General features: G+C 50.7%; 1 protein-coding gene across 1 annotated transcript in view; it reads right to left on the bottom strand.

Moving 5' to 3' along the window:
* Window positions 1-506: 506 nt before the first annotated feature.
* DAAM1 (dishevelled associated activator of morphogenesis 1) overlaps window positions 507-26,067 on the bottom strand; it is a 100,770-nt gene continuing 75,209 nt past the window's right edge. Inside the window, exons 17-26 of the mRNA XM_068398852.1 lie at window positions 19,583-19,686; window positions 14,119-14,203; window positions 13,226-13,332; window positions 10,898-10,986; window positions 10,514-10,682; window positions 9,637-9,744; window positions 7,446-7,506; window positions 6,689-6,820; window positions 3,778-3,948; window positions 507-3,323 (exon numbers count right to left, since the gene is read on the bottom strand). Coding sequence (XP_068254953.1) covers window positions 3,114-3,323; window positions 3,778-3,948; window positions 6,689-6,820; window positions 7,446-7,506; window positions 9,637-9,744; window positions 10,514-10,682; window positions 10,898-10,986; window positions 13,226-13,332; window positions 14,119-14,203; window positions 19,583-19,686 — 1,236 coding nt within the window. The 3' untranslated portion in view covers window positions 507-3,113. The remainder of the gene's footprint in view (window positions 3,324-3,777; window positions 3,949-6,688; window positions 6,821-7,445; window positions 7,507-9,636; window positions 9,745-10,513; window positions 10,683-10,897; window positions 10,987-13,225; window positions 13,333-14,118; window positions 14,204-19,582; window positions 19,687-26,067) is intronic.

The raw sequence follows: 26,067 nt of genomic DNA on the forward strand, positions 1-26,067 counted from the left end.
AATAGCCAAGAGGGGTTTGGGCTACTGCCAAGAAAACATCTCTGGTGTGTCTAGATAGGCTGGCTAGAGGCAAGTTGGCCAGCCCAGCCAGTACTGGCTTGGCTCCATCATATGGAGAAAGGGAGACGATGGGATCCCGCAATGCAAAACCGGCGGCTGCCTCAATGCGGGCTCCTAGAAAAGCTGGTCACAAGGTGGGACCCGGCCTCAGCAACAAGGCAGCGGGGAGAAATGAATGGGGCTCCTAACTGGGAGGCATTTCAGAGCCCTCAAGTGAGTGATCATGAGGATGCTGAGAGCCAGGAGGGTGGAAAAACCCCTGACCGCCTAAAACCCAGCATGCAGGAAAGCGGTGAAGTGGGGTTAGCAGCCAACCCCGGCGATGACTGCAAATACACCCCCAAGAAGAGCAACCCGCAGAGGGCCTTTTCTTCAAAACCCATCTCAACCCCCAAATGTCCTATTTTATTTTTTTCCCCAAAAAAATAACTCGCGGCTCTGCCATGTACACTCACCGAAACTGTTTTTCTTTATTGCATATTGCCATCTTAGAAAAAGTACAGTCTCATAACACTACACAGCATTTCCCGCTAGCTAAGACTACTAACATCCTTGCACCTAACAGACTACCTTGGTCGCTACGAAGCAATAAGGTCCAAGACATATACTTCAGTTTACAAATTATTATGGAACTAATTTTTTTTTTCCTTTTTGGCATTATTAAAAAAAAAAAAATCATCTTTAAAATACACACCCAAGAGTGGCTACTTACACCAGCACCAATCTAAAAGTAGTTTTCGACAATGGCACATGGAATTACCTGCACACAGCCTTTGTATTTATTTATAGAGATATAATTTTTTTTTTTTTTTGAAAGAAAACAAACAAATGGCAAACTCAGCCCGATAATGAGGCTGTTGCAAAAGAATTAAAAAAACAAAACAAAACAAAACAGGTTTGGAAGGGCAAGAGGAAATCTGTCAGGAAAGGTCCTGATGTGGCACTGGGGTCACGGAGGCAGGAGCAGGGGGTGGGTGCTGGCAACCGAACCCTGCACCCAGGGACCCTGGGAGGTGATCGGCCTTTCCAACTCCCATTGCCTTTTAAATCAAACACACGTGACCAACCATTCCTTAAACCACCAGAGCCCAGACATTTTTTTTTTTAAGCTTTTTTTTTCTTCTTTTTGTTATATTTTAAATTCCCCCCAAAGTCCATGCCCTCAATTGTATCAGCCCCATTTTTTTTTTTCCAGCCATAAATAAAAAATATAAATAGAGGCACTTTAGTTAAGGAATAGTATTATCATTACCTTTTGTCTTTATTTCCCCCTCCTTCTTAAAGCAAAGTGCTTAATTCCACCCTTGAACATAATCTGCAGGTTTTGCAGCTGCTTGGATACGAGGTGCTGGACTTTTTTTGCGCTTACCTGCTTTATGTATTACTGCTTTAAATGCTACTCAGAAAGAATTCTTTTTCTTTTTTTTTTTTTTTTTTTTTTAATCTACAGTGCGTCAAAAGTTGCAATGAAGAAAAGAACAAAACGGTAAAACCACAGCTCTTGACAACTCTGGTTAGAGAGAGATTTCACAGCTTTCACTCAGCACGCAGACCCCACGGCCTTCAGGTGCTTAGAACCATATTTTTTTATACAAATTAGTTTAAACAGCACTTTTGCTATACAGTACATATAGTTAACTGACGTCCCACACCCACCAGTAATACCGATTATCTGACAAAAAAAAAAAACAATCAACCTTATTTCAAATAGTGTTAATATCTAGTGCAACAGGGACAAACTCATCTCTCCACAGGAAAAAGAACAAACAAACAAACAAAAAAAAAAAGGATCACAAAAGTATTGGTGGTATAAAAAGGTTTGGTTTTGTTTTTCTTAAAAAAAACACACCACAAATAAATAAAAGTAAAAAGTAACAGTCCTCTATATACTCAGCATAATTTAAGAATAGAAATGTTAATATGTTAATGGTGGTTACTTTTTATTCTCCAATTCTTAATTTTCTAAACTTTTAAATTATTACTCCCTGAGAGCTTTGAATTTATTTTTTTTTTTTGTCTTTTTTTTGGACTGACATTTGACAGGTAGTTCTGCTTACAAATTTGCAATGACAACAAACAGCAAACCAGTCGAAAAAGGACCTGGCTAAGAGACAAGCGTTTCTTGGCATCGCTGCTTCTGTGTGTCCGGTAAAAGAAAAAGAAAAGAAGGTGGGTGAAAGCCGGTGGGTTTTGCACCAGCCCCTTTGTACACCAGAGACCTTCGGTCCTGACGCACCTTTACAGAGGATACAGTTTGTCCCATTGAACAGAAAGCAAGAATAAAAATTACAACGTAGAAATTTATGCTCTTCGTCTCCTCCAAGAACCGACCTTTCCCACCGTCTTGGGCCAGAAAACATTATAAAAGTATAAATACATCTGTGTGGTGTTAAGAGCGATAAGCACTTGGGGTAAACTTTTTCCTTTAACAAGGTGGAGGTTAGAGGAAAAAGAGCGTTTCCCAAGGACGACGGGAGGAGCACGGCCGGGATCGCCCAGGGCGCCGCGCTCGGAGCCAGCGCCAGAGCACGGGTGTGCGAGTTGTTCAGAATAATCATGACAACGAGAAAAAAAAAAGACAAACAACAGATTAAAGTTCAGTCATCTTTGTTTTTTTCTTATCCTCTTTAAACCGCTCAGCTTGTGCACAAGGAGTCCCCCACAAAAGACCTGCAGGGGTCCCTGCAGGAAAGCAGCGGGGAGCGGCTTCCCATCGCCTTTGGGGACCACGGGGACCGCTGGCGTCGCTGGGTTGGGTCCTCTTGCTCCGCGGACGCAGCATTGTGCTTGTGCATGGGGAGAACTACTTTTCGGAGGGGGTTGGAGGGGAGGAAGCGGCGCGGCCACCCATCAAGGCGGAGGCATCGGCACCCCCGACCCGACTATATACACGGTATATACACACACACACTCGCTTGCGCGGAGAAAGAGCGTGCCACTGTTTCGCTTTGAATCGCAAGGCAGTGTAATGGGAATAACCCGCCCCCCCCAGCCACTTCAAAAAGACTAACCCGCTTTTTCTATTGGTTTTTGTCGTTGTTGTTGTTTGCTTTTCAGAAGTTGAGCTTGGTGACTGGCCTCTCGCGGCTGCCGTCGGCCAGCTGGTTGGTGATGCGCTTGCGGTTGCGCTTCAGCTTGGAGAGGTCCTTGTCAAAGACTTCGCCCGAGCGCAGGGCCGAGACGAGGTCATCGAACTCGCCACCTTCCTCCCCACTCTCCTTCGCCTTTCTCGCCTTGCGCTCCCGCTCCCGCTGCTCCTTCAGCTATGTGCCGTGGCGGCAGGGGGGAAAGGAGACATCTCAGTGTCATGCAGGCGATTGTAGGGGTGCCCAACACACACATGGTGACCCCCACACCCATGAACCGAGCGGTTTCCCATCCTGGTGCTTGGCACGTGAGAGCTGGCCAGGGTTATTGATACAACCCGTGGGCTGAGGTCCACAGCCCCATGGCTGCTGCTGGTGGGTCACAGCAGCTCAGAGGCAGCACCAGGTCTGCTGCACATTTTAGCTCCAAGATCTCACCAACCCAAGGTTATTAGTTAATTAAGCAATCAACAGTGAAAAGCAGGTGGGTCTAAGAGCACAGAAGCTCCTTGCCCAGCCTTCAGTGCTCCCTGTGCCACCATGGCCAAGGGCAGCTGTTGGGGACAGCACAGCATGGCTGCCATCACTGGGTGTCCCAGGGTTGCTGCTGGAGTTGCCGGTGCCCACTCACCTGTGCCTCCATGCGTGCCCGGCGCTCCTCCTCCTCCTTTCTCCTCCTCATGTTCTCGTTCTCCTGCTTGGCCTCGGTCACGGCTTGAAGGAACTGGTCAAAGATACCAAAGAACTCATCGGGCTGCATTTTGTCTGTGTCTTCTCCAAAGTGCTTCACAGCCTTGGAAAACTGGGAGAGAGATGACAGGGGTCCATCAGTCTTGGAGATACCCACCACTCCGGCGAAAACCCCCATGGGAAGCCTTCGACCTGATGGAGCAGAGAGAAATGCTTCCAGCGACCACGGTGGAGAGCAGGGCTTTGCGTCATCAAGCCTTGACTTAAACATGAAATAAATCATCTGACGTTTTACCTGCTGCCCTGTAAGAGCCAACCTAGATTACTCCCAAGCCCCCTCTCCTAAAACATCCTCCAGACAACCGTTCTCACCTCTGAGAAGGTGCTGCTGAGCCTCCCCCTGCCCCAGCTTGACTTTATTAACTAATCAGCAGTAAAAACAAGGAAGCAAAATATTGTGGGACCGAAGACCGACGACATAAAACTAATAGTAAACACGGCAGGGGAAGGGAAACTTGCACTTTTAAGTTTTTCTTTGAAGTATTTTTAGGGTATTATTTATCATTGCCACATGCTCTGCTATTGAAACCAAATGTGTTGGTGAAACTTCTAAACGACATTTCTGCCTGGGCTCAGGCACAGCCCTGGGTAGGGAAATAGGGAGTTTTCCGGCCTTTCGTGCTGTTTGCACACCATTACTGTAAGGGAGTTGAACGAGGCCATAGCAAAGGTCAGGACAGGACATCCACGATCTGCCGATGCATTCCGGTCCCCAAGGAGCCCGTGAGTCGTCCTTGGGACTGGCATCCGTTGTTCTCACTTCCAGTCTGAAGGAGACTCTTTGTGGACAGAAAGTTTGTTAAAATTGTGATGGCATGTTCTGGAGATAAGCATGCTTAAAAGAAAAGAAAAACAAAATCAAAGCACAAAAAGATTTATTAGTTGCTTTGATTTTGCTGGGTAGACCAAGGGTAACATTTTTAAAGCCTGCCTGTATGATTTAGTTTTATTTGCAGGGGTGTCCCAGGCTCTTCAAAAGACATTTAGGGCATTTTTATTTCTTTGTTTCCTTAAGAGACTTAGCACTTCAAGATGCAGGGAGGAATCTGAGAGGTGCCACTATATAAGTCAAAATAATTGAGGTTATTCTTGTTGATTTTCATCAAGATACTGGATTCTCTGCCATGTTACAGGAGATTGTGGTGGGGGAAAGGCTGAAAATGTCATCCTCACAGGATACAAAGTCTGTAAAAAAAGGTTGTTTCTGCTTTCCTAAGACAAAGGAGTAACACAATTTGAGTGTTTAAAAAGCGAAGAGCTCATGCACTTCGCACAGCCCATCCTATCCAATAACCATGGGAACAGCTGTGCATTGCTTCAGAGTGGACTTCGATGGGCTCTGGGGACCAGGACCAGACCTTCTCCTCCAGATCGAGTCAAGTCAGCAGAAGATGATACGGTTTGCAGAGCATTTGTCACCATCTCCACAGTCCTAACTCACTGCAGGCAAGATCTGCCAGGTTACCGTCAACAGTTTGAAAGGGTGGCCTGGGTTAGCCATGGGCTCAGGAAGGCAATGGTCAATCATAATGCCCAGGCACGGGTGGATGGTCTTCAGGAAAGTGCCAATTGGACATTGGTACAACCAGGACAAAGGAAGTGGTGACACTTGGTAACTTCTGTGTTTGGAGAGGTAGCTCATGCAGTGGGACAAGGATGGGACCTCTAAAACGGGCTGTGCTGGACTATCTCCCTGCCACTTCAGTCAAGAAGAAGGCCAGGCCAGGGAGGAGATACTGGAGGACTCATCTTGGAGGAAATGGAAACCAGCTGTATGCCCCTTTGCTGCAAAAGGGGAAGTAAAAGGTGCTTGGGAATCGCAGATGTCAGTCAACAGCCACCCCTTTGCTGTGATTTAAACCAGCCTGGTGGGGAGAAAAAGACAACATGGCAAGAGGTCATTGCACATGGCTGCAAAGCACTCACCAAGGTATTTACTCTGGGGAAGGTGAACCTTTTAAGCAGCTTCTCTAACTAGGTCTGATGTTGGCCTCAATTCACGTCACTGAGCTCCTCTCCCTCTCCTCTGGAGAGAAGAGCTGGGCAGGTCTCAGACCGAAGTCAGGCATCGGATGTTATTTTGCCCTGTAGAAGTGGGGTCACTTGGGTAGCCTGGGTTGTCTCTAATATCAACCTCTGGGTGATCTCATGTTCAGCCTGAATAGCTGGTTGCATTTTTTCTTCCTCTTCCATCAACACCAGACACAACAGCCTGCTTTCTTGCCACTTACAGCTTTCATTGGCCGAGATGCCCCAACTGCCACACTCCTAACTCTAAAGCCACCAAAACAGGGATATTTCCATTTAAAGACATGGAAAGCAAAGCAAGTCCTCTAGGCTTGAGTGAAAGCTCTTCATCAAACCTCAGATCCTCACAAATGACCTATCATGTCCTCCCCTGATGGACATGACTCTCCCATGGCTAGCCCCTGCCTTGCACTTCCAAAAGATAGACAGGTGTCTCACAGCTTTCTACAGCACATCTTCTGTCCCAGAAGCAGTCTGTTGGCCTGACATGCGATCCCCTGGCATGCTGGGTTGTGGAGCAGGAAAAAGGCCCTGGGGACAGAGAGGAATGTACTCATCCACCCTCTCCAAACAAACCATGAAGAGCAGCCCAGCACCTTTCTCATGTCAGGGTCTCAGCAGAACACTCACATAATCTCGTGGGGCAGGTATCTGAGATGTTAACACACAGCATGTGCTCTGGGAAGGCCAGGACCATCCCTGGCCTGTTGGCTGGAGGAAAGGCTGAAACACTACCCAGATCTCAAGGACATTGGTGACCTTACCAGCTCTTTCGCTTCCATCAGAAGATCTTCAACATCCGAGAAGCTGAAGCTGGCTAATGTGATGAACTGGCTGACGACAGACACAAACTTGTCACCTGTTTGCTGAACCTGAGACTTCTGGAAGTCCAGCTCCTTTGGGGAAAAAAAATGTAAATCTGGTCAGGCCCTGGCTGATGAGGGACACAAATACCATCGGCCTCTTTTAGTACTGCTGGGTACCAGCTGCACCGCCACCGCTGCTCCCTCCTGCCATGCACGAGACCGTGGATTACCCCGTTTTACAATATCATGCCTGCAGTATGCGTTTAAGGCCAAATCCTGTAGGAGAGATCATGGCAGCAGCATAATTTAGCAAGACAGCGAGTCCTTCGGGATACCTCCCCCATTTCATCACCACTCCAGCCAGGCTGCAGAAGCGCTCCCCATCCCAAGCCCCAGCCCTCTGTGGTTTTACAGCCAAGGGGAGACCCCTCGGCACACCACAGGTCCTCCACAGACATCATCACTAGACTTACTCAGCCTCCCTTGGCATATTAGATATAAACCACGTGCGTGCCTAACCACACATGGTTACTTCGGTGCCAAAACAGCCCTAAGAGGACAAGCACACGTGCAGGGCAGGAAGGAAAGACAAACAGATCTCCAGGATGTGAGATAAAAGCAGCTTCGCTGGGAGCTCCCTTGCCGGCCTCCCCAAGGAGGGATGCTGCGGTGCTCGGAGCCAGGCTGGACTATATTTGATTTAAATAATACTTACAGTCTCCACCGCTCTCAGGCCGCTCCTCAGAGTGTTTATTTCTTTCTCCAGCTCGGTCATGCTGTTGGAAATGGAAGGATGTTAATTTTGAGCCTTCCCCAGTAAATTCTACAGCTCTCTGACCAACTCAACCGTGTTTTTCCACTGAAAAGACCCCAGTGCTGCACACATTGCCTCCTGGTTGCAGAGCAGCGTGTCTCGAGCAGCAAATCGGGCTGACAGCCTCTAAGCTAGGACAGCTGCCTATCTCAAAGCGACTGCAGTTGCTTGTTTTAAAGCAAAGCACTTTTCTGTATTTTTAATCAAGGGGACTGTACAGGCTTAGCAAGCTCAGCAGCCTCCAGACCTCTCCAAGCAAAAGGAGAGCTCAGGAGGGGGCTTTGCTGGGCACAGATTTCTCTTCCCTTCTCGAGGGCCAGCAGAAGATAGGCTTGCTGTCCCAGTGCACAGCGGACAGTTTTTCAGGGTACCATGGTTAGGTGAACGCCATACAAAGCATCCTTCCTAGCAGCAAGGCTTTAATAAAGGGAGACAACCCAAATATAGAAAATAAAAATAAATCATCACGTCTAGCACTGACTTTGTTTACACAAGGCTCAAGCCCCTGATGAGCTTCGAGTTCAAGTGCTTACGGGTTTCTACCACTACATCTGAGTGGAAGTTTTCTCACAAAGACTTAATGACCACAGGCTTGACGTCTTTCCAGGTGTGTCTGTCCTAGGGCTGGGGTCCCTGGAAATGCTGACGTCGGGTCATGGGGCAAGCATTCCTGGCAGGTTTAGTCTGGGAAAATGCAGTTTTGGGAGCCCCGTGCTCGTTCCAGCAGTTCGTTACTAGCAGTGGGATTGACAGAGGCGGCAATTTTGCTTCACAGCTGCAGGGCTGGGGGGAATTCAGGGTTTTCCAGAGCTTTAGAAACTTCTTGGTTTCACTCTAGATTGGACCAAACCCAAATATGACATATGGTGTCCAGTTTAGAGCAAAATGATAAAGTTTGGGGAGGGGGGGTGGAACCTCTGTGCAGACGTTTTCTTTCCCATATGTGTATCTGTACAACAGCTGCAGATACATAAGCATGAGAAAGCCGGAGCCTCCACCGGTGAGGAGCGTGCCCTGCTCAACCATGTTCTCAGCCAATGCCACACACTCCTCACGTGCCAAGATTTGTCCTGTCCCTTTGTTTAATCCCTATGGCTGACAATTATTTTACATTTTAAACGCGAGGATGCTTGCTCTGCACGTTACATATCTTTGGCTGGGAAGCCACTATTGCTACAAGAGCACTTTGAAACTTGGAAGACCCTTGAGCCGCCATAAACTCTGTGCGTATTTGCCATCCCCCCTCTAAAAAGGTGCAGTTTCAGACCCTTTTCGTGTCCATGGCTAACAGGAACGTGTGCTGACTGCAGAAACGTGTGATCTTTGCAGCTCAGGTCCCCAAAGCAGCAAAGCCTGCAAGCTCCTGCCGAGCTTTAAAATCGGAACAGAGCCTCATTGATTTCAGAGGGACTTCAGCACATGTTTGAGGGCCTTGCAGTGCAACAGTGGATTCCTCCTGCACTTAAAAATTCAGCGTGTGATTAAGGGCTTTGCTGAACAGGGGCCTCCGCCGGCAAAGAGACAGCAGCAGCCTGCTCCGAACAGGTCACTGGGAGGTGGGCAGGGTTTAAAAACTCGTTGCAAACACCAGAAGCTCCATGTTGGTGGTGAAAAGAGGGCCAGGCAGGACTTGGAGGCAGGTGAGCCCCTCGCACCGCTGCCTGGTCCTGCCCGCGCTGCAGGCAAAGCCTCACGCTTATCTGCCACACGCAGATAAGGAGCTGCCTTTTATCTGCAGCCACACCGCAACCGCTTCCTCCCGGATTACTTAACGTACCATTAGAAATTAATTAAATGCTTCTGCGGTGAGATAACAACAGGAAACGGCTGCTCCAAGCAGCTCTCCTCCCTCGAGGTCAGTCGGAGGCTCGCAGCCCTTTGCTGCAAGGGCTGAGATTTAAAGCCACCAGGTGATGTTTGCTCCTGCCTCCCGGGCTGCTCTGGGGCCAGCGTGGCCGCAGCACAGGGCCCAGCCCGGCAGCCAGGATCCGGCCAGGAGCGCGAGCAGGGGAGGGCAACACGGAAAGGCAGGCTGCAGCAAGGGGAGAGGCACTCCCGGCACTCCCTAAGCGCCACCTAAATCCCTGCTTACTTGACTTTGGCTGCCTGCGGGATGTCTCGCAGCTCCTCGTGCAGGCGGAGGACTTTGGGATATTTCTTTTCAACGATAGTAATGAGATAGTGCAGAAGGGTGATGTTCCTAGGAGAGAGGAGCGGCGAGGTCAGCGTGGCGGCACCATGGGGAGCCAAGAGCTCTGTTGAAAACCCTGGTTAAATCCCAACCCTGGTAATGAACTATTTTGGGATTTCTGCAAGGATGCTGCTTGCTGCCTGTCTGGGGACATGGGATGGGTCTGTCCCATGCACAGCCACAGGGCAGAGCAGCCTGGTCCCAGCAAGCAAGGGCCCTCTCTCCACAGGAGGGACCCAGGGGAGGTGACTTGAGCATCACTGCTCCTGTCCTCCATTGCCTTTACTGATGGATGAGACCGGGCAGGTTTGAGACCTGACCCAGCTCCTCTCACTGTGCACGGAGCTCGGCAGGGGAGAGCAAACCAGGCGATGGCTGTGGCAGCTTGGGGGGGGCTGCAGACGGGGTTCCCATGGAGAGGAACCCCTGGGACCCCTCCTCTGGCCACTGTGCTACAGCACCGTGGCTCTTGGCTTCTCAAAGGGTAGAAAAAAGCATTTGGAGGATGATCCTCCCAATCAGCCTTGGTTGCCATTTAGCCAGCCCAGGAGGGAAAGCCCCCATTGATCCCCATGCTGATCTGCAGCTCGGCTTCCCTCAAAATCTGTCCTGCTCCAAAAACGGAGGCTTGCATCATCGGACACACTAGATGGGGTGGCAGGAGGGAGGGGACCACTCCCACCTACCACGTCCCAGAGGCAATGCTAACGACCTTTCCGTTCCCCCAGCATCCTGCGGGCCATGGATGCTACCAAGGACGAGAGCGGGGGCTGCTCACTTGTCAATGCTGGACTTGGTGTCTGCAATCTTGTTGAGGCTGGAGATCTTAAACCCGAAGGCGTTGCCCCTCTGGCCTTTGTTCATGTAGTTCCCGAAGGCCAGGACCACCTCCAGCAGCTGCTGGAGGCTGCTGCTCTGCAGCACTGCCTTGGAGCCGGCACGGATGGCTGAAAGCAGAGAGGTGAGGGACATTACCCCTGCCCCAACAGCACACCGGCCCCTTGCAGCAACCCCTTCAGTGCCCCCATGGCTAAAAAGTGACCATCAGCTCCCTCTCTTCCCCTGCATCACTGCAACCTCCACAGAGGGATGCTCTTCCTATAAACACTCCTCTGTGCCGGCACAGAGCCCCTTAGTGACGTTAGCAGCTCCGATCACTTGCCTTCCACCTTGGGTTTGACTTCTGCAACTCTCTCTGCAAACTTCTTCTTGAAGTAGAGGGACTGCAGCCTTTGCTGATAATGGTTTATCCTGGAAAAAAAACCAGAAGTTCAGGTTGAGCTTTGCTTGCTCCTGGCAGAGCTCAGTTGCTCTGCTGCTCTCACCTGTGCTTACAAAGCTCGCTGAAGCCACGGTGATTAAAAAATAATGACCAGATTTTTCCCTGAAACTATGCTGGGATGGGAAAAAATGACAACTGAAGCTACAGCTGTCCTGCAGTGGATCCAGGTGGGCTCTTAAGCACATGCTTAAGCCTATCCTTAACTCAGCAGGTTCAACAAGTGCATTTTTACACTCTATTGCTATGAACAAACAGTTCTTTTATAACCACTCCTTAGCAAAGATGCTGATGAGGTCTGGGCTCCCAACGGCTTTGTGATGAGCTGTGGCTGGACACAGGCACACCAACTACCAGCACTAACAAAAGTGGACCTTCAGAATCACAGAATGGTTGGGCTTGGAAGGGACCTCTGGAGATCATCTAGTCCAACCCCCTGCCAAAGCAGGTTCACCCAGAGCACATTGCACAGGGTCATGTCCAGGTGGGTTTTGAATATCTCCAGAGAAGGAGACTCCCCACCCTCCCTGGGCAGCCTGTTCCAGTGCTCTGCCACCCTCAAAGTAAAGTTTTTCCTCATATTAAGATGGAACTTCCCATGTGTCAGTTTGTGCCCATTGCCCCTTGTCCTGTCGCCGGGCACCACTGAGAAGAGTCTGACCCCATCCTCTTGACACCCACCCCTAAGGTATTTGTAAGCATTGATAAGATCCCCTCTCAGTCTTCTCTTCTCCAGGCTGAACAGACCCAGCTCCCTCAGGCTTTCCTCATAAGAGAGATGCTCCAGTTCTCTGACCATCTCTGTTACCCCTCCGCTGGACTCTCTCCAGTAGTTCCTTATCTTTCATGAACTGGGAGGCCCAGAACTGGACAATCAGATCCTTAAAATGCTGGCCTGGGCTGGAAAGCCACCAACACAGCCCAATCCAGCCCCTTCTTGGGCAAGTTAGGGATGGCTCTGCTCATGTCAGTTATATTTAGGCTAAACAAGATCTCACTTGTATGCAAATGGCAGTCTGATTTGAGTCATTTGGACCAAGGACCCATGAGAGACGTGCTCACAGACAGGGCCATGGGCTACGCTGACATTGTACTAATCAGAGGTGACAAAGACATCACACTCAGTTACAGACCACAAGGCAAATTAAAAAGCTCTGGAAAATCAAGGAAAATATTTGCATCAGCACATTGTGCTTTCCAAAAGATGAAGGCATGCAAGCAACACTTGGGCAAGAGACTGTGAAGAAGAAACGTGACCTGCAATAGGAAAGCTAATTCTGAGCGTCTTCCAGCCCTGAGGGATCAGGTCTGAACTTCACAGCTCCATCCTGCCTGTCTTTGACACTCAGCAACTACACGGCGCATTGCCCCGGTGTTCATCGGCGCATTTCTCAGGAAGGACAGGAGCGTTTCTATTTTTGATCTCCCAGTACAATCTCAGATTGTAAAACTCACTGACTTTGCAAACAAGTGACTTGCTTGAAGTTCAGCTAAGAAATTCAAAGAGCTCAATACTTGGTTGGATTTAAATAAGGAGCTTCAAGATTTTAAACCAGCACCTCTGGAGGATGTGCATGCAAAAGATAAGGTTACATCCCTGAAGACTTCTAAGCCTTAAATGATTGCTACCAGCAGCAGGAAGAAGTGGTATTTCCTTTCCATCTCATATATTCTCAGGAGCTCCAGGGACAAGTCATTCCTGGAGTTGAGGAGTGGGACTCATCTACACAGCAGGGCAAAATTTACATACATCAGTCTTGAGTATTCATTAGGCTATGTTCATGTGAAGGGGAAAGGCGCATCGCTACAGCATTGTTATTCAAACAGCACTTCCCACCTGGGCCACGGTGCAGATGATGCAGTCTTTCACAGACTTGTGCCAGACTGAGCTTTTCTCCCCCAAACAAGAGTGGAAATGTCTCAGGACAACCCCTGGGAAGCCAATACCTCTGGTTCAGAGGATCCATCTCCCCACCCCTCTCCCCCCTGCTCCCTCCAGTTGCTGCTTGTCTGGGATGCACAACCCTGATTTTAGGAGCACAGCATCCCAAGTGATCCCTATGGGTGGGAGCACCTTGCTTTGGCCCACTCATTTCTTGATGTGAAAACCAGCAAGCAGGGCATATTTCCCAACCAGGCTCCATGAAACAGCTGCCTCGCAACCAGCCCGTGCAGCCACTGGCCAAAACACGTGTCCTCTGGGCCACCAACCTGCTCATTTCGAAGAGGAACCGGTCAGCCTTGGCCATACGGTCCAGCTCATGCTTATGCTCTTCCAGGAGGTCAATGTCACCCTTTTCAGGAACAAACTTCAGGAGCTATACAGAGGAAAGCACATATGTGGACATGAGGTCCACGCACAGTTTTTTAGGAGCAAAACGGTGATTTCTTTGCTTGAATCTACTACCTTTTCAGAATGTAGACAGTGACCCCAAGGCACCTGTGAAATAAGTGTTATCGCTGGCCCTGTGACCTTCCTCCCATTACCCTACCACATTAGTGTCTCTTGCTTCTACCCTGCTGTCACCCTGGCTTTAGAACAGATGCACTACATCTGCTCCAAGGAGGTTTTGACATCAGCTCTGCCAGAGATGTCAGGGACTCTCATTTGCTGCAACTCTACCTATTTGCAGGTGGCAATTTTGTGCAATGAATCCTCCCACGTCTCAGCTGAAAGTGCAATTACCAGCTCAGTTTTAAGGACAGGTGACTACAATGCTTCCAAAGGGATTCAGAGGGGGTGAAAAATGGGATTCCCTTTTTGAGGACTGCACAAATGCTGAACAAGCTTTCAAAAACAAAACCCTACTAAGCACAAACTTCAAGCTGCAGCCACAACATGGGCAACTGGCCCAGCCTTGGCATGCCAGGGTAGACCTGGGTACAGGCATGGCATGTGGAGGCCATTCTGCTCCCAGCACTGATGCTACGACTGAGCTGCTTTCCTGCTGCTCCAGCCCACTTGAGTGGTTTTCCAGTATGTGTTTGGTAAATAATTTGGAGCCCCGACGCACTACTCAAAGCTGCAGTTTGGTCCCAGGCACCTTGCGCAGTGTGGCCTCAGCATGAAGCAATCACAGAGGAGGGCAAGACGCATCACTCACCTGCTCCAACATGTCTTTCGGGAGATCCTCCTGCTCATCCATCGTCAAAATCGCTCGTTTGATCTCCTCATTCGAGAGTTTCAGCCTGGGAGGTGGAAGGGGAAGGAACGTTATTCCCAGCCCAGTAATCGCACAGGGTTGAGGAGCATTTCCTACACACCCATGCAACATGAACAGCTTAACTCAGCCAGCAGCAGCATCACAAATAACACTACACAGTGTGTTTGGAAGAAGAATGCGAAAGAAACGCAGTAGGACCACGTGCCAAGGCACAGCGCAGAGCAGCCCCGGCCCTGCTGTGAACGGGGGGTCAAACCCCACCCACCAGTTCCCCCTCCACGCAGTGCAGCTGCCATCCCCTATTTTTATTTATATAACTGTTTTAAGTAGTATATTCTATGTGTATTAATAATATATATCTTTTAGACCTAATTCTGCCCATAGCAATGTTGCTCCTGCAGTGCCAGCATCCCTGAAGGCCATGGGGCCAGCGGGGGTCATGCTCCCCGTCGGCAGCACAGCCCAGCCCGGGCTCAGGAGCGCAGCTCAGCACTGCTCCTGAAGCCATTGCCACAACCCCTAAGGAAAATTTGGCCAATTTCTGCTGCTTTTCTTGGATTTGAACATTGCCCCTCCCATCCCTCCCAGCCACCTTCGGTTGGAGTCTCCCTCTAGGAAAAAAAAGAGAAAGAAATCCAAAATTTGGGGATGTGGATGCACAGCATCCCAGGAAACCCATCAGCTTTTTTTTTGGAGGGGTGGGGATTCAACGTGCTTCGAAGTGTAAGAGGCTGGAAACCAGCTCCTCCCTCCACCTTTTTCTTCCTCTACTTCACATAACAGGAATTGAAGATGTAGCCTCAAATTGGAGATTTCTAAAACCACAGACCACTGTATCACAGCAAGCAACAACTGGCTGGTCTTCCCTGGCAGTGCTTTATTCGAGCTGAGCAATAGATAGACAGAAAGACTCCCTCAGCTCCTCCTGGCCTAGAGCAGCCATTAATTACAGTTTAATATGTCTGCAGCACTCCCCGTGACCGCTCCCTGCAAGGACTTTGATTGCAAAAACCACACGTATTTTTCTTCACGTTTTTGCATTGTGGTCGATAAAATAATCTAAATGCAAAAGAGGGAAAGCCCATAAACTCTTGCAACTCTGTCTGCCAACATCCTACCCCTTGCCCAGCTTGCAGTGGTGGTTAAAGCCATTGTAACAGATACAGGTTTTAAAAAAAAATCCTCTGTTACTGCACGCAGGGAGAAGTTGCACAGTTGAAAAGACGTGTTTGTGGGCTTTGGGGAAACCCATCGCCCCAGTCTCGGTGATCAGCACTGCCAAGGGATACTGAAACACTGGATGTGGCTCAAAGGAATGAGCTGAAACCAGAAACACACCCTACGGTGGGATGTAAGACCTTGGAAGCCAACCTGATCAGCAGATCAAAAAGAAGATCAGGAGCCAAGTTGATCACTCCAAGTAATTAAACGAGGAGGGTATTTTTTCATCCTGGCATCTCTTCAGGGAGCAGTCTGAGACCATGGAGCTGGCTTTTGGAAGACAAAGCTGAAACAGGAATGGTGCTGGTCCCTAAGACCAGGCTAGCAAGGGCTTGGTTTAGCTTGAAATCTTTTGCTCAAGACCTGAAGTGAAGGATTAGCTTTATCAAGGCTGGTGGATCTTACAGACCTGGCAAGTAAATACTTGTTCCTTATGAGCTCACGTTTCTCATCTCGTACCCGGTCCTCTCTCACCTCCTGCATGAGGCAGCTCCCCAAAGAGAGAGTTTGTTGAATGAGAAGTGAGTTAAAAATCTCACCTCGGCCAGGGGAGGAAGCTCAAAGATTGCACTGAGCAGTGCCCAGGACAATTGCTAGGGTGGCCCACAAAGAGCAAACCCAGGATCCATGGAAAATGTCCCCTCTGATGCTTGCAGTGACGAGCAGCCACGTCCTGGGGACAATCTACCTGTCCCATACAAGGGCAGTGACCAGGATGGACACAATCTGAGGTGGGATATGAAGCTGCAGGAGGACTCCTTTTACACCTAAGCAGCGACACCAGAGCTGAGACTGCCAACAAATGTCACATCAGTCCCCACCCCAGTAAAAAGCAGACAGTGGCTGGGTTTGGACATTTGGGGGACGCTTGGGAGGCAAAAATGCTCCTGGGAGAAGGGAGCTGGTAGGCAGCTACCCCTTATCCAAAGCCAAAGCAAACACCTAAAGCGCACGCTTTCCACTGTGATCATCTCCAGGAGGGTGGTGAAAGATGAGGGTGACTTTTGTAAGCCCTGCTCATTAAAAGCAAAGTCAGTAAGAGAATATATTTTTAAAAATAAAAAAAAAAAAAAGAGGCTGAAAAAACTTTTCTCAGGAATCATCAAAACCCAGTGCCAAGAACAAGAGCCTGCCCCAGCATCGGCAGAGAGTGAGTGTGGGGCGCCAGAAGAAAACAGCTTCTCAGACAATTTGATGGGAAAGGGGCCAGTGAAAGCTAGAAGCTTATCTATAACCACAATAATTATCATTGTTGGCAGCAGCTGTCGAACGCGAGCTGTCTGAGAGGAACGGGGTCAGAGGACTTGCTGTCACAGGGATTTAAAGCCAGCAGCCCGCCGATGCGAAGTGACAGCTCGCCAGCCTGACAAGCGCGGGGCGATTCTGCGTGGCTTTTGTAGAGCCCCGCGGAGGATGGAATAAGTGTGAAGGGGAAAAACGAATTCTGCTGGGAAAGGGACGCACCCTCTTGAAAAGCCACATTCATTTGAGAAAAATGCTCCACGCTGCCTCGCCGGAGAGAGGAATCAAACAAGCCATTCACTGCTAGCACACGCAGAAAGTGATGGAGCAATGGCTTGATTTGCATCTTGCAGAAAGCAGCACTAGAAATACACACACGTACATAGGGAGCAAAAGCAAGGACACGGTGGTTCACTGAGGAAGACCCAACAATACACTGGCTTTGGCAAAGCATTCTCCAAAAAACAAGATGAAAAAAGCAAGTGTTAAAAATATTCTTGTGCTGCATTACAAGCCGGAGGAAAATCCAGTGATCTCACTGTGTAGTAATTTCTCCCAAAGCAAGGGAAACAGGCAAAAAAATAAATCTACAGAGAGAGATAAAGTATCTCGCTGGCTGTAATCTTTCTATGCTTCAAGCCAGACAATGCCTGGTGAGCTTACAAACGTCTGGGCTAAACAAGGGGCCAAGCCTGCAGGTCCTTTCACACGTGAAAGTCTGCTCGTCCCTGCGGTGGCTGTGTGAGCGAGGCAGGAGAGCAGCAGCCCGGCTGCAGCGAGCCACCCTGCGAGACCAGTGTAAGCTGAGCCTTTTGCAACACCAGGACTGGGGACCTGCTGCTCTGCCCAGCTTAGGGATGGGCAACTGTGGTGGGCAGTGATGAAAGGGTTTGCCCAAGGTCACGCGGACTCTAGCTGGACCTGAGCCTACAGAGGCCCTTGGGAGCCTGCAGGATGCTTGGGCTTCATCCCAACACTGCCCTTCCTTTAGCCACTCGGCAGCAAGAGTAAATCGCACAAAGCGATTCTGGGGAGAGAAACTTGATTGTGGTCCCTTGCAGAAACGGGGGAAGGGGCAGATTTGGCTGCTGCTGCAGTGCCAGAGAAATGCCCTGCCCAGATGGCCCCTCCGTCCACACATCCCTGGGAGCACCACGGTACAAACCCCAAAGCACCTCCAAAGCCCAGCACAGGCCACTGCTCCCCCAGAGCTGCTCATCCCTGCAGGGCCCCGATGCTGCGGGACGTGCCCAGGAAGAGCTGTATGAGAGGCCTGGGGACCACCCTGCAGGGCAGGTCTGATCCTGCTTCTCCCCTAGGAAACAACACAAAGGGGAGGGCAGACAGGCAGCAGCCTCTGTGTTGCTCTTTTTGTGGGATTAATTAGTGGCAACTCGGTTCCAGCCATCGTTTTCTTGGAAGAGAAAGGTTTGCTGGTGAGATGAATTTAAGACCTTTACTCAGTAAGGCACGCAAGATGTCTTTGAAGTTAAGTGCTCGGGTAGTTCCTCTTCCCAATGAAGGGGCTATTTGTGTGCTTAACTTTCAATTACACACTTAAACCTCTGGCTGAATTACACCTAACCCCACTCTGACTATGCTCAGCCTAAGTACGCTGGGAGGCAGCCCAGCTAGTGCCTGAATCCCATCTCTTTACTCGCTAATAGCTGGCTGCCATAGACGTACTCATTTGTCTGCTGCTTTAAACTCCAGTTTCATTGTCATCCTTTTTATTTGAACTGCTAGGAAGTACGAAAATCCCCAGGAGCAACCCAGCGCAGAAACAGCCATAAACATGGCAATTTTACCACTGAACGCCACGGCACACGGCTCGCTGCACTCATCGCTGCCCACGGGGCTGAGGACCACCTCCAGGAGAGCTTGAAGAAGCACTAGGGATCACGATTTATCCACCCAGAGGGTTTTTTTGAAGGCACCAGCCTCTGCATGCTTTCTAAGGAAGGAAACCAGCCGGGCTGCCCAGGCGAGGCACTGGCTCCGCCAACCCATGGTCTGGGAAAACATAAGAGTCTGGGCGCCGCGGCTGCAAGCCCAACCTGCCAGCGATGCTGTTCCACCCTGGCTGGTCTTGGGGGGCACAAAAGCTTCTGCGCTTCCAGGCAGCAGAGTGAATATTTCTGAATGGAGCTACATTTTACTGCTGTGGGATTTTTTTTTTCTGGGTGAGTCAGAAACAAGTGGCATTTTTCTGCTGCTGTTTGGGTTTGTTTTTTTTTTTCAAGTAGCTACACTTGGTATGGTTCATCCTTTCAGACCACTGCAGCCAGGCTTCTCCTTTCTCAGGAGTCAGTCGTATTGGTGTAGTTTATCTTGCCAAAAAAGGCCCTTTTTATCCTCTTGGCAGCAATCTGGGGATGGGATTAAATTGCTGGTAGCAGTGCTGAGCCCGCCTGGCAAGGGATGCATGGGAGGCTGTCACCCCAGCGGGGCTGGGCAGCTGTAAGAGGGGGACATCCCCTTCCCGAAATCCAGATGTGGCACAGGACATCTGCACAGGCAGCCAGGCCCTGGCCGAATTACACTGCTGCTCCCCACGCCCTGCCGATACCCAGTGCTTTCCCCAGCCTAACAGAAACCCTCTTCAACCACCACCAAAGAGCAAACAAAACCCAGGCTGAGGAAGATAAGAGGCGAAATCAAACCCCTCCCGTCCCCTACAAAGGCTCACCGGGTACCCCAGCCCCTCTGGACCTTTCCAGGGACACCGAATTGCCACGTACCCGGTTAAGTGCATCTCCCCCCCGTGCCACCCCGCCATGAACGGTGTAAGGCTATAGCTGGGTTCAGGTGTCGCTGGCTCTCCTCCCGTGCTGGCTCCTGACATTAAAACCCCCCAGGGATGAGGAGCACTCCCCCCAGCCCAGGGCAGGGTATTAAGCATCCCCCCACTCCCCGGAGGGCGAGCAGGCATCAACCGTACCTGGAGAGGAGGATATTGCAATTCTGAGCTCTCCGGCCGTCTATGACCGAAAGCTCCTTCACTTTATGCCGGGAACTCAAAGTGTCATCGATAGCATCTTCCTTCTACAAAAAACAAGGAAAAAAAAAAAAGAAAAAGCCTGGAGAAAAGCCACGAAGAAGCAAAGACATTTAGTACTCTCAGCACATAGCAGCGTGATACACAGTGGACCCCCATTAATCAGGAGTGTCACCACGGGTGACAGGTAAAACCCATCGCCTGTAACTGAAACACAGTAAGTCATTTCATAAACCAGAGCTGGCTTTGAAGCCACTGGTTAGAAATGTAAATATTTTCTCAGACAGGGAAGATTTAAGAATTTGCAAACACACAGGCGCTGCTGAATAAATAAAGCCGGCCTTTCTTAGCATACCTATTTGTGATACTTCATTAAAACCTCGCATGAAATATTTCATTACGGGCTCCTGCACACACTCAGCATCACTCCTGTTCCTCACACCCCCTCCGAACATCTGCAGTCGCCCTTCACACATCAGTCCTCCCAAGCAAGCTAACCAATACAAGCTCTTGCAAACGCAACCTGCACCATTTGCTGCTCTTGCAGGGAAATTCTCCCCAAATAAGGGATTTGAAAGCAGGAATCGGCGTGGCATAAGCACTCACATCTCCTAAGCAGCTTAAATACGTTACCTTCAAATGAGTAACAATATACCAAATTGCAGTTGTGGGCGAACAGGCAGATCTACATAACGGCAATCTTGCAAGGTTGCCCAAGGGGTTCATGTTGCCCCCGGTTTTAATTTACCATACCACACGTTTTAGTAAGGTTAATCAATTAAAAGCTGGCTATTCAATCCTTCTGGAAGGAACACAACCCGGAGCTACAAGGTCCCGCATGCTACAGATCTGCACTAAACGTCTATGAGCGTAGGAGACCTCTCAAGCCACTGCACGGCTTGAGACTGAGCACAGAAGTTCCCATTTTTTACTCTTTTTCTTGTTTGAATGAAAAAAAAAAACCTGCTATGAGAAGTGGGAAGCTGCCAGGAGAGGTGGTGTAGAGCTAAGGCAGTGGTAGGTGAAGGACAGTGAGCCCCAGGTCACCTACCACCAGCTGCCTATCTCGTGTGCCTTGCCTGCTCTGACCGCGGTGAAACAGAGAGCTTCAACCTATAAGTATGAGTTTATTTATTTCCTTCTTTTGAAAAACAAAAATGCTCAGGGGTAGGAGCTTCTCTGTGTTAAGCTGCACCTGAAAATTCAACCCCTGGACTCAGACATTGACTTCGATGGCCAGACAGGACAGACAGCAGAGAGAGCAGCTTCCTACTTATGAGCCTCCCTGGCACCAATTTTCAAGTTGCCCCTCCTGGTGATCTCTGTACCTCTCTGATTTAAGTCCCACTGCACCACGCGTTAACCCCCCGCAGCACTGCGCACGTCCCCCGTGTCCCCAGCCCCGCGCTCGCCCTGTCCTTGCCGCTCGCAGGCACCGGGCTCCTGCGGATGCTCACTTACCTGTCTGGAGTTACCGTTCACAAAGAAGTCCTACGGCCATAGCAGAAGCATGGAAAAAGGCAGTAAAAACACATGCAGTTCAGTGATCTCAGTGACACCAAAAGGAATCAAAGCTCAGTCAAGGGAAGGGTGCAACACGGCGGGGCTCGGCAGCACGAGGAGGCACTTGGGGTCTGCCAGCACTGACACGGGGGGGATGCACATGAAAACGAGGTGAGGATTAAAGGATGTGCAGAAGGGGAGGGCTGAGGGAGAGGGAGAGGCGGCTCCAGGAATGGATCAGGCCAAGGTGCTGGTGTGCGAGGAGGTGAGGAGGGGACGTGGGACGAGGAGGGAGGATGCTGGCCAAGCTCTGCCACCACTCAGCCCGCCGTGCCGAGGAAGAAAATTGCTAGTTTTTGTGAATCCGAGAGCCTGAAAGGCCAATGTGAGTGCCAGGAAAAACAGAGCTTTCACGTGGAAATAACAAGAGGCTCATCTCAGGGCAAATCTGGCCACAGCAAAACTTTACCATTTGCCATGGCAACACGGTTCCCCTTGATTTCTCCTCCGACAGGGACAAACCCCTTCTCCAGGGCTTGGCAGCCTGGCCAAACGCCACCCTGGCACCCCACTGGTGCTACGCTCCTCCGAAGACCTGGTTGTCCTGCTAGGCTCCCCGACCACCAGACTGGAAGCACGGGTGGCAAAGCCAGCACCACACACACAAGGGTTTTCCTTCCTCATTCCCTGGGCTGCATCATATTTTTTTTTTTTGTGCTTGGCTCAAGAGACCATTCAGCAGCTCTGTGATGGGGAGGGAGGTTTCAAAGGTGCATAAATGGTTTGTTTTCTTTTTTTTTAGTAAAAAGAGAAGGCAGGCAGTGAACAGAGGAGGTAGGTGGGTCCAAACACAGTTAGTTTACAAGGGCGCTTCCCTCCAGCCCCTCCGTGCCAAGGCGGCCAATGGCCCACATGCCTTTTTTGAGCTGGTCATCTCCAAACACAGCCCATCACTGCTGCCTTCTTAAAGGAAACCTTTTTATGCGGGTTTTCTCCTGACCAGCTGCCGAGGCTGGATCAGCCCAGGACCCACAGGTGGCTCTGGGCATGAGGATGGGAAAGGGCTCCATTAGATGCTACCGAACACCCAGGGCTGGAGGACCGGCACCTGCCAACGGCTGAGCTGTGCCAATTGCAAGCCCCATGGCTACAAACCAACGTGTCAGGCTTTCCTCAAGCCCACAGAAACACTGTGGCGAAGAAGCAGAACAAGATGTGCCAGGAGGCAAAGAAACAGCAGCCAAAAAAAGAAGTGACCGACTCTTTCTTCAGCAGAGGGATGGGTGCCCATGGGGTGTGGCACGGGCACCCTGGTGCAGCGCCATGCCGAGAGGTTCCCCGAGGCAGCATTGCACCCATCTGCGTAGAAACATATGTTGAAGAAAGATGTTAAGGTGTTGGAGCGAGTCCAGACGAGACGACCAAGCTGGTGAAGGGTCTGGAGGGTCTGACCTACGAGGAATGGCTGAGGGAGCTGGGGTTGTTTAGCCTGGAGAAGAGGAGGCTCAGAGGTGACCTTATTGCAGTCTACAACTACCTGAAGGGAGGTTGTAGTGAAGTGGGAGTCAGCCTCTTCTCCCGGGCAACTAGCGATAGGACAAGAGGATACAGCCTCAAGCTTCGCCAGGGGAGGTTCAGGTTGGACATTAGGAAGAATTTCTTTTCAGAAAGGGTCATTAGACATTGGAATGGGCTGCCCAGGGAGGTGGTGGAGTCACCATCTCTGGATGTGTTTAAGAAAAGACTGGACATGGCACTTAGTGCCATGGTCTAGTTGACAGGGTGGTGTCAGGGCAATGGTTGGACTTGATGAACCCAGAGGTCTCTTCCAACCTGGCTGATTCTGTGATTCTGTGAAGAGCTGCCACGACCATCCCCAGCAGCAGAGCTCCTGCAATGCCACCACACCAGGGGCTTTGCAAGGAAAGGGGGACCTGCAGACCCTGAATAAAGACACCCAAGCTGCCACTGCTGTACTTCAGGGAGGTTAGATGAAAAGCCGTATAATTTAGCTGGACGTGAGGCTGACGCAAAGGCAGAATTAACTCTGTGGATCACTCAAGGTTGTAAAGGATCAGTGTTTCATAAAGCAACCTCTTCCCAGCAGGCTCCTGCGTGGGACAGGCACAGAGCACACCCACAAGCAGGAACAGGTATCTTCTTGTTCGTTTAACTGGTCCTTAATTAGGAAGCCCTCCTTCCATCCTGATGCTCAGACCTGCCTCATGACGCTCAGACTTGCCTCACACTGCTGGAGAGGAGAAGGACATGGTGGTCCTCCTGCAGTCTCCTGCTCCAGGAGAGGGAGGGCTCCCCATGCATTAAGGTAGAGAAAAGGCTCGTTACCAAAACTCTCCCTCTCTGCCTCAAACCAGCCTCATCCCTGCCACAATCAGCCTCTGCTGCAGGATGGTGGTGTGAGGAGGAGTAGCTTTAAATCTGCTGTCACCGTCCCCACAAACGTTCCCCACCCCTGTTGCCCCTGGTCCCTGTGCAGATCACTCTTGCTTGCACGGAGGAGCTGGAGGCTTTTCTTCTTTCATCCTTTTTTGGGAGATGAATTCTTTCCCAGCTCATTGCTAAGTCCCTGCTTCAACAACACATATTTTTTTCCACTTGGCCCTGGCTCTTTTACATCACTCACCACTGCAGGACCTGCCAGGACTGCCCTGGCCATGTCACTGCCACTTATCAGCATCACTCCCAGCCCCTTCCCCTTGCAGGCTCTCAAAACATCCCTGACAGAGGCGCAGACCCCTGCATAGCACATCTAAGCCCTGATGGCCCTAGACTTGCTTTTCTCCATCACCGCATGCATGTCCTTAAGCAGCTACCTCCAGCCCTGCCGGGTCCTCATGCCACAGCCTGAAACACCAAGCTCCTGTTGGTTTTTCTGTTATATCTAGCCAGGTTGGTAAATGCTGGTATTACATACAGCTGTGGGGCTGAGCCCTTCTCTGGGGACAGGGACATCTGCAGAGCCTCGGCAGGGAGGGCGGGGAGGATACGGGCTCTCCTGACAGCTCAGGGCAAGCGCCCGCCTTTCGCCCAGCACAGGGCAGGGATGCTCCCAGGCAGAGCCCCAGGAAGCCCAGAGGGCTCCTGTCCCCTGTCCCTGCATGGAAAGGGCCTTTCCCGAGAGTTGCAGGATGTAAATAGCCTGCATTTACATCCCAGCCTGTGATGGGGGAACAGCAATTGAAGAGATGCTTAAAATTAAGTACATCATTAAGCCTCTGCTCTGCGCACTACTTAGAGATTCCCAGGCACTGCGGCAATAAAAGTAAACAAGTCCCATCGACAGCAGCTCTGCAACAGCTACTCCTGGGGGGTCTGAGAGCTCTCTGCACCATGCACACCTCTGCACGCTGCTCCCAGACCCTGCTGGGGTGCCGGCCACAGTGACGTACCACCTGGCCATGCAATTTCAGAGCCCCAGTTTGCTTGGGGCACGGGCAGGCAGGCAGTCCCCGATGTCCCACACTGTGTCTGAGGACAAGTGAGAGGTGTGATCACCGAGGAAGTGATTTTCAGCCAAGGGCTCAAGCCAGGGAGCAGGGAGGAGAAATCCCTGCTCCACTCCTGCTTGCTCAGAACGGAAACCAAGTTCCACTAGAGCTCAAAACCACTGCAAATTATTAAGTCATTAGTTCATCATCCTTCCCCGCAGGGACAGGCCATTCGCACGGAGCTCCCCCAGCCCTGCACTGTGTGCAAAGTGCCCTGTGGTGTGTGTGTGCTATCTCAAGGAGCGTCTCCAGCTCCGCGTGCTGGTGCGTGCACGGCAGCTGTCTGCAGAGCTGTGCTGCCGGCACAGCCGAGCACGCAGCCAGGCACCCCCGCCACGCTGGGACTGCAAGTGCGGGCACCCTGGGGACTCGCAGGTGAGCAATCACACGCCCTCAGGTCCAGGGGAATGTGTCCCATCACTTAACTCACACAAACCGGTGCTACCATGAAGCCTGGGTGAGCCACAAGGAACTTGTGTGTCACGCTCCCAAGGGTGGCTCCACCCCCAGCAGCATCTCACAGGTGAGCTTTCACCTCCTCTTTCCCAGTCTCCCTTCCAGACTCTCTCGTAGCATCTTCTGCCAGTCCCACTCCAGTCCCTTGCTCCCACGTTCAGCTCCCTTTTGGTCCCCATCCCATCTGGGGTGAAAGCCCATGTCACAGCGCTCCTTGCAGCATCTCCCTCTTCTTGCTGGCCCTGAACCTAACCAGTAGGACCTCAGCCAAGCCAAATTACTTTTAAATTCCTGCCTGGCAATAATCTGCAGCACACCAGGTGATTCACGGACTCGGGCAGGCAAGCCAGAGGGCGAACCGTCCCGCTGACACACCAGGTTTCTATTCTTGCTTCCCTTCCGTTTCCATCCTGTCTCCAGACATGCCCTTCGGTAGGCATGAGTCAAGCTCCAAAAATGCCGTGGGAAAGAGCCAGCACTGTGGTCACCTATTCCCGAAACACACTGGGGCAGCACGTACTTCTCGTAGGTTACTCTTGATATTTGCCCTGCTCTAATCCGCCCTGATCTTCCCCTCAATTAGCCTCTGGAAGAGATTAAACTCTCATGTTGCCTAAGGAGCTTATGTGTCGGGTCCATTCCTTCCTGGCACCGTACCTCTCCCTGAGCCTGACAAGAGCGGGACAACCTGTCCTCCCCTCCCAGCAACACAGCCAGACATTCAGCAGGTGAACATGACTTTTTCAGCCTCTCTCCTTGTTTTTTCTCCTGCCTTCTTGAAAAACTCGTTGCTTTAGTCCATCATGGTCCTAGCTGGGGTAAAACAAGTGTCTAATTTTCTTCATGTGCTTTGATGCCTTCCAAACTGGGGCCATATTGCTCGAGCAGGAGATTAAAAAGCAGAGGCGTTTGCCTGCAGTGTCATTATTTTGGTTTAGTATTTGCTTTTTTGTTCAAAGC

Source organism: Nyctibius grandis, chromosome 4 (assembly GCF_013368605.1).
Source record: "Nyctibius grandis isolate bNycGra1 chromosome 4, bNycGra1.pri, whole genome shotgun sequence".
Lineage (NCBI taxonomy): Eukaryota > Metazoa > Chordata > Aves > Nyctibiiformes > Nyctibiidae > Nyctibius > Nyctibius grandis.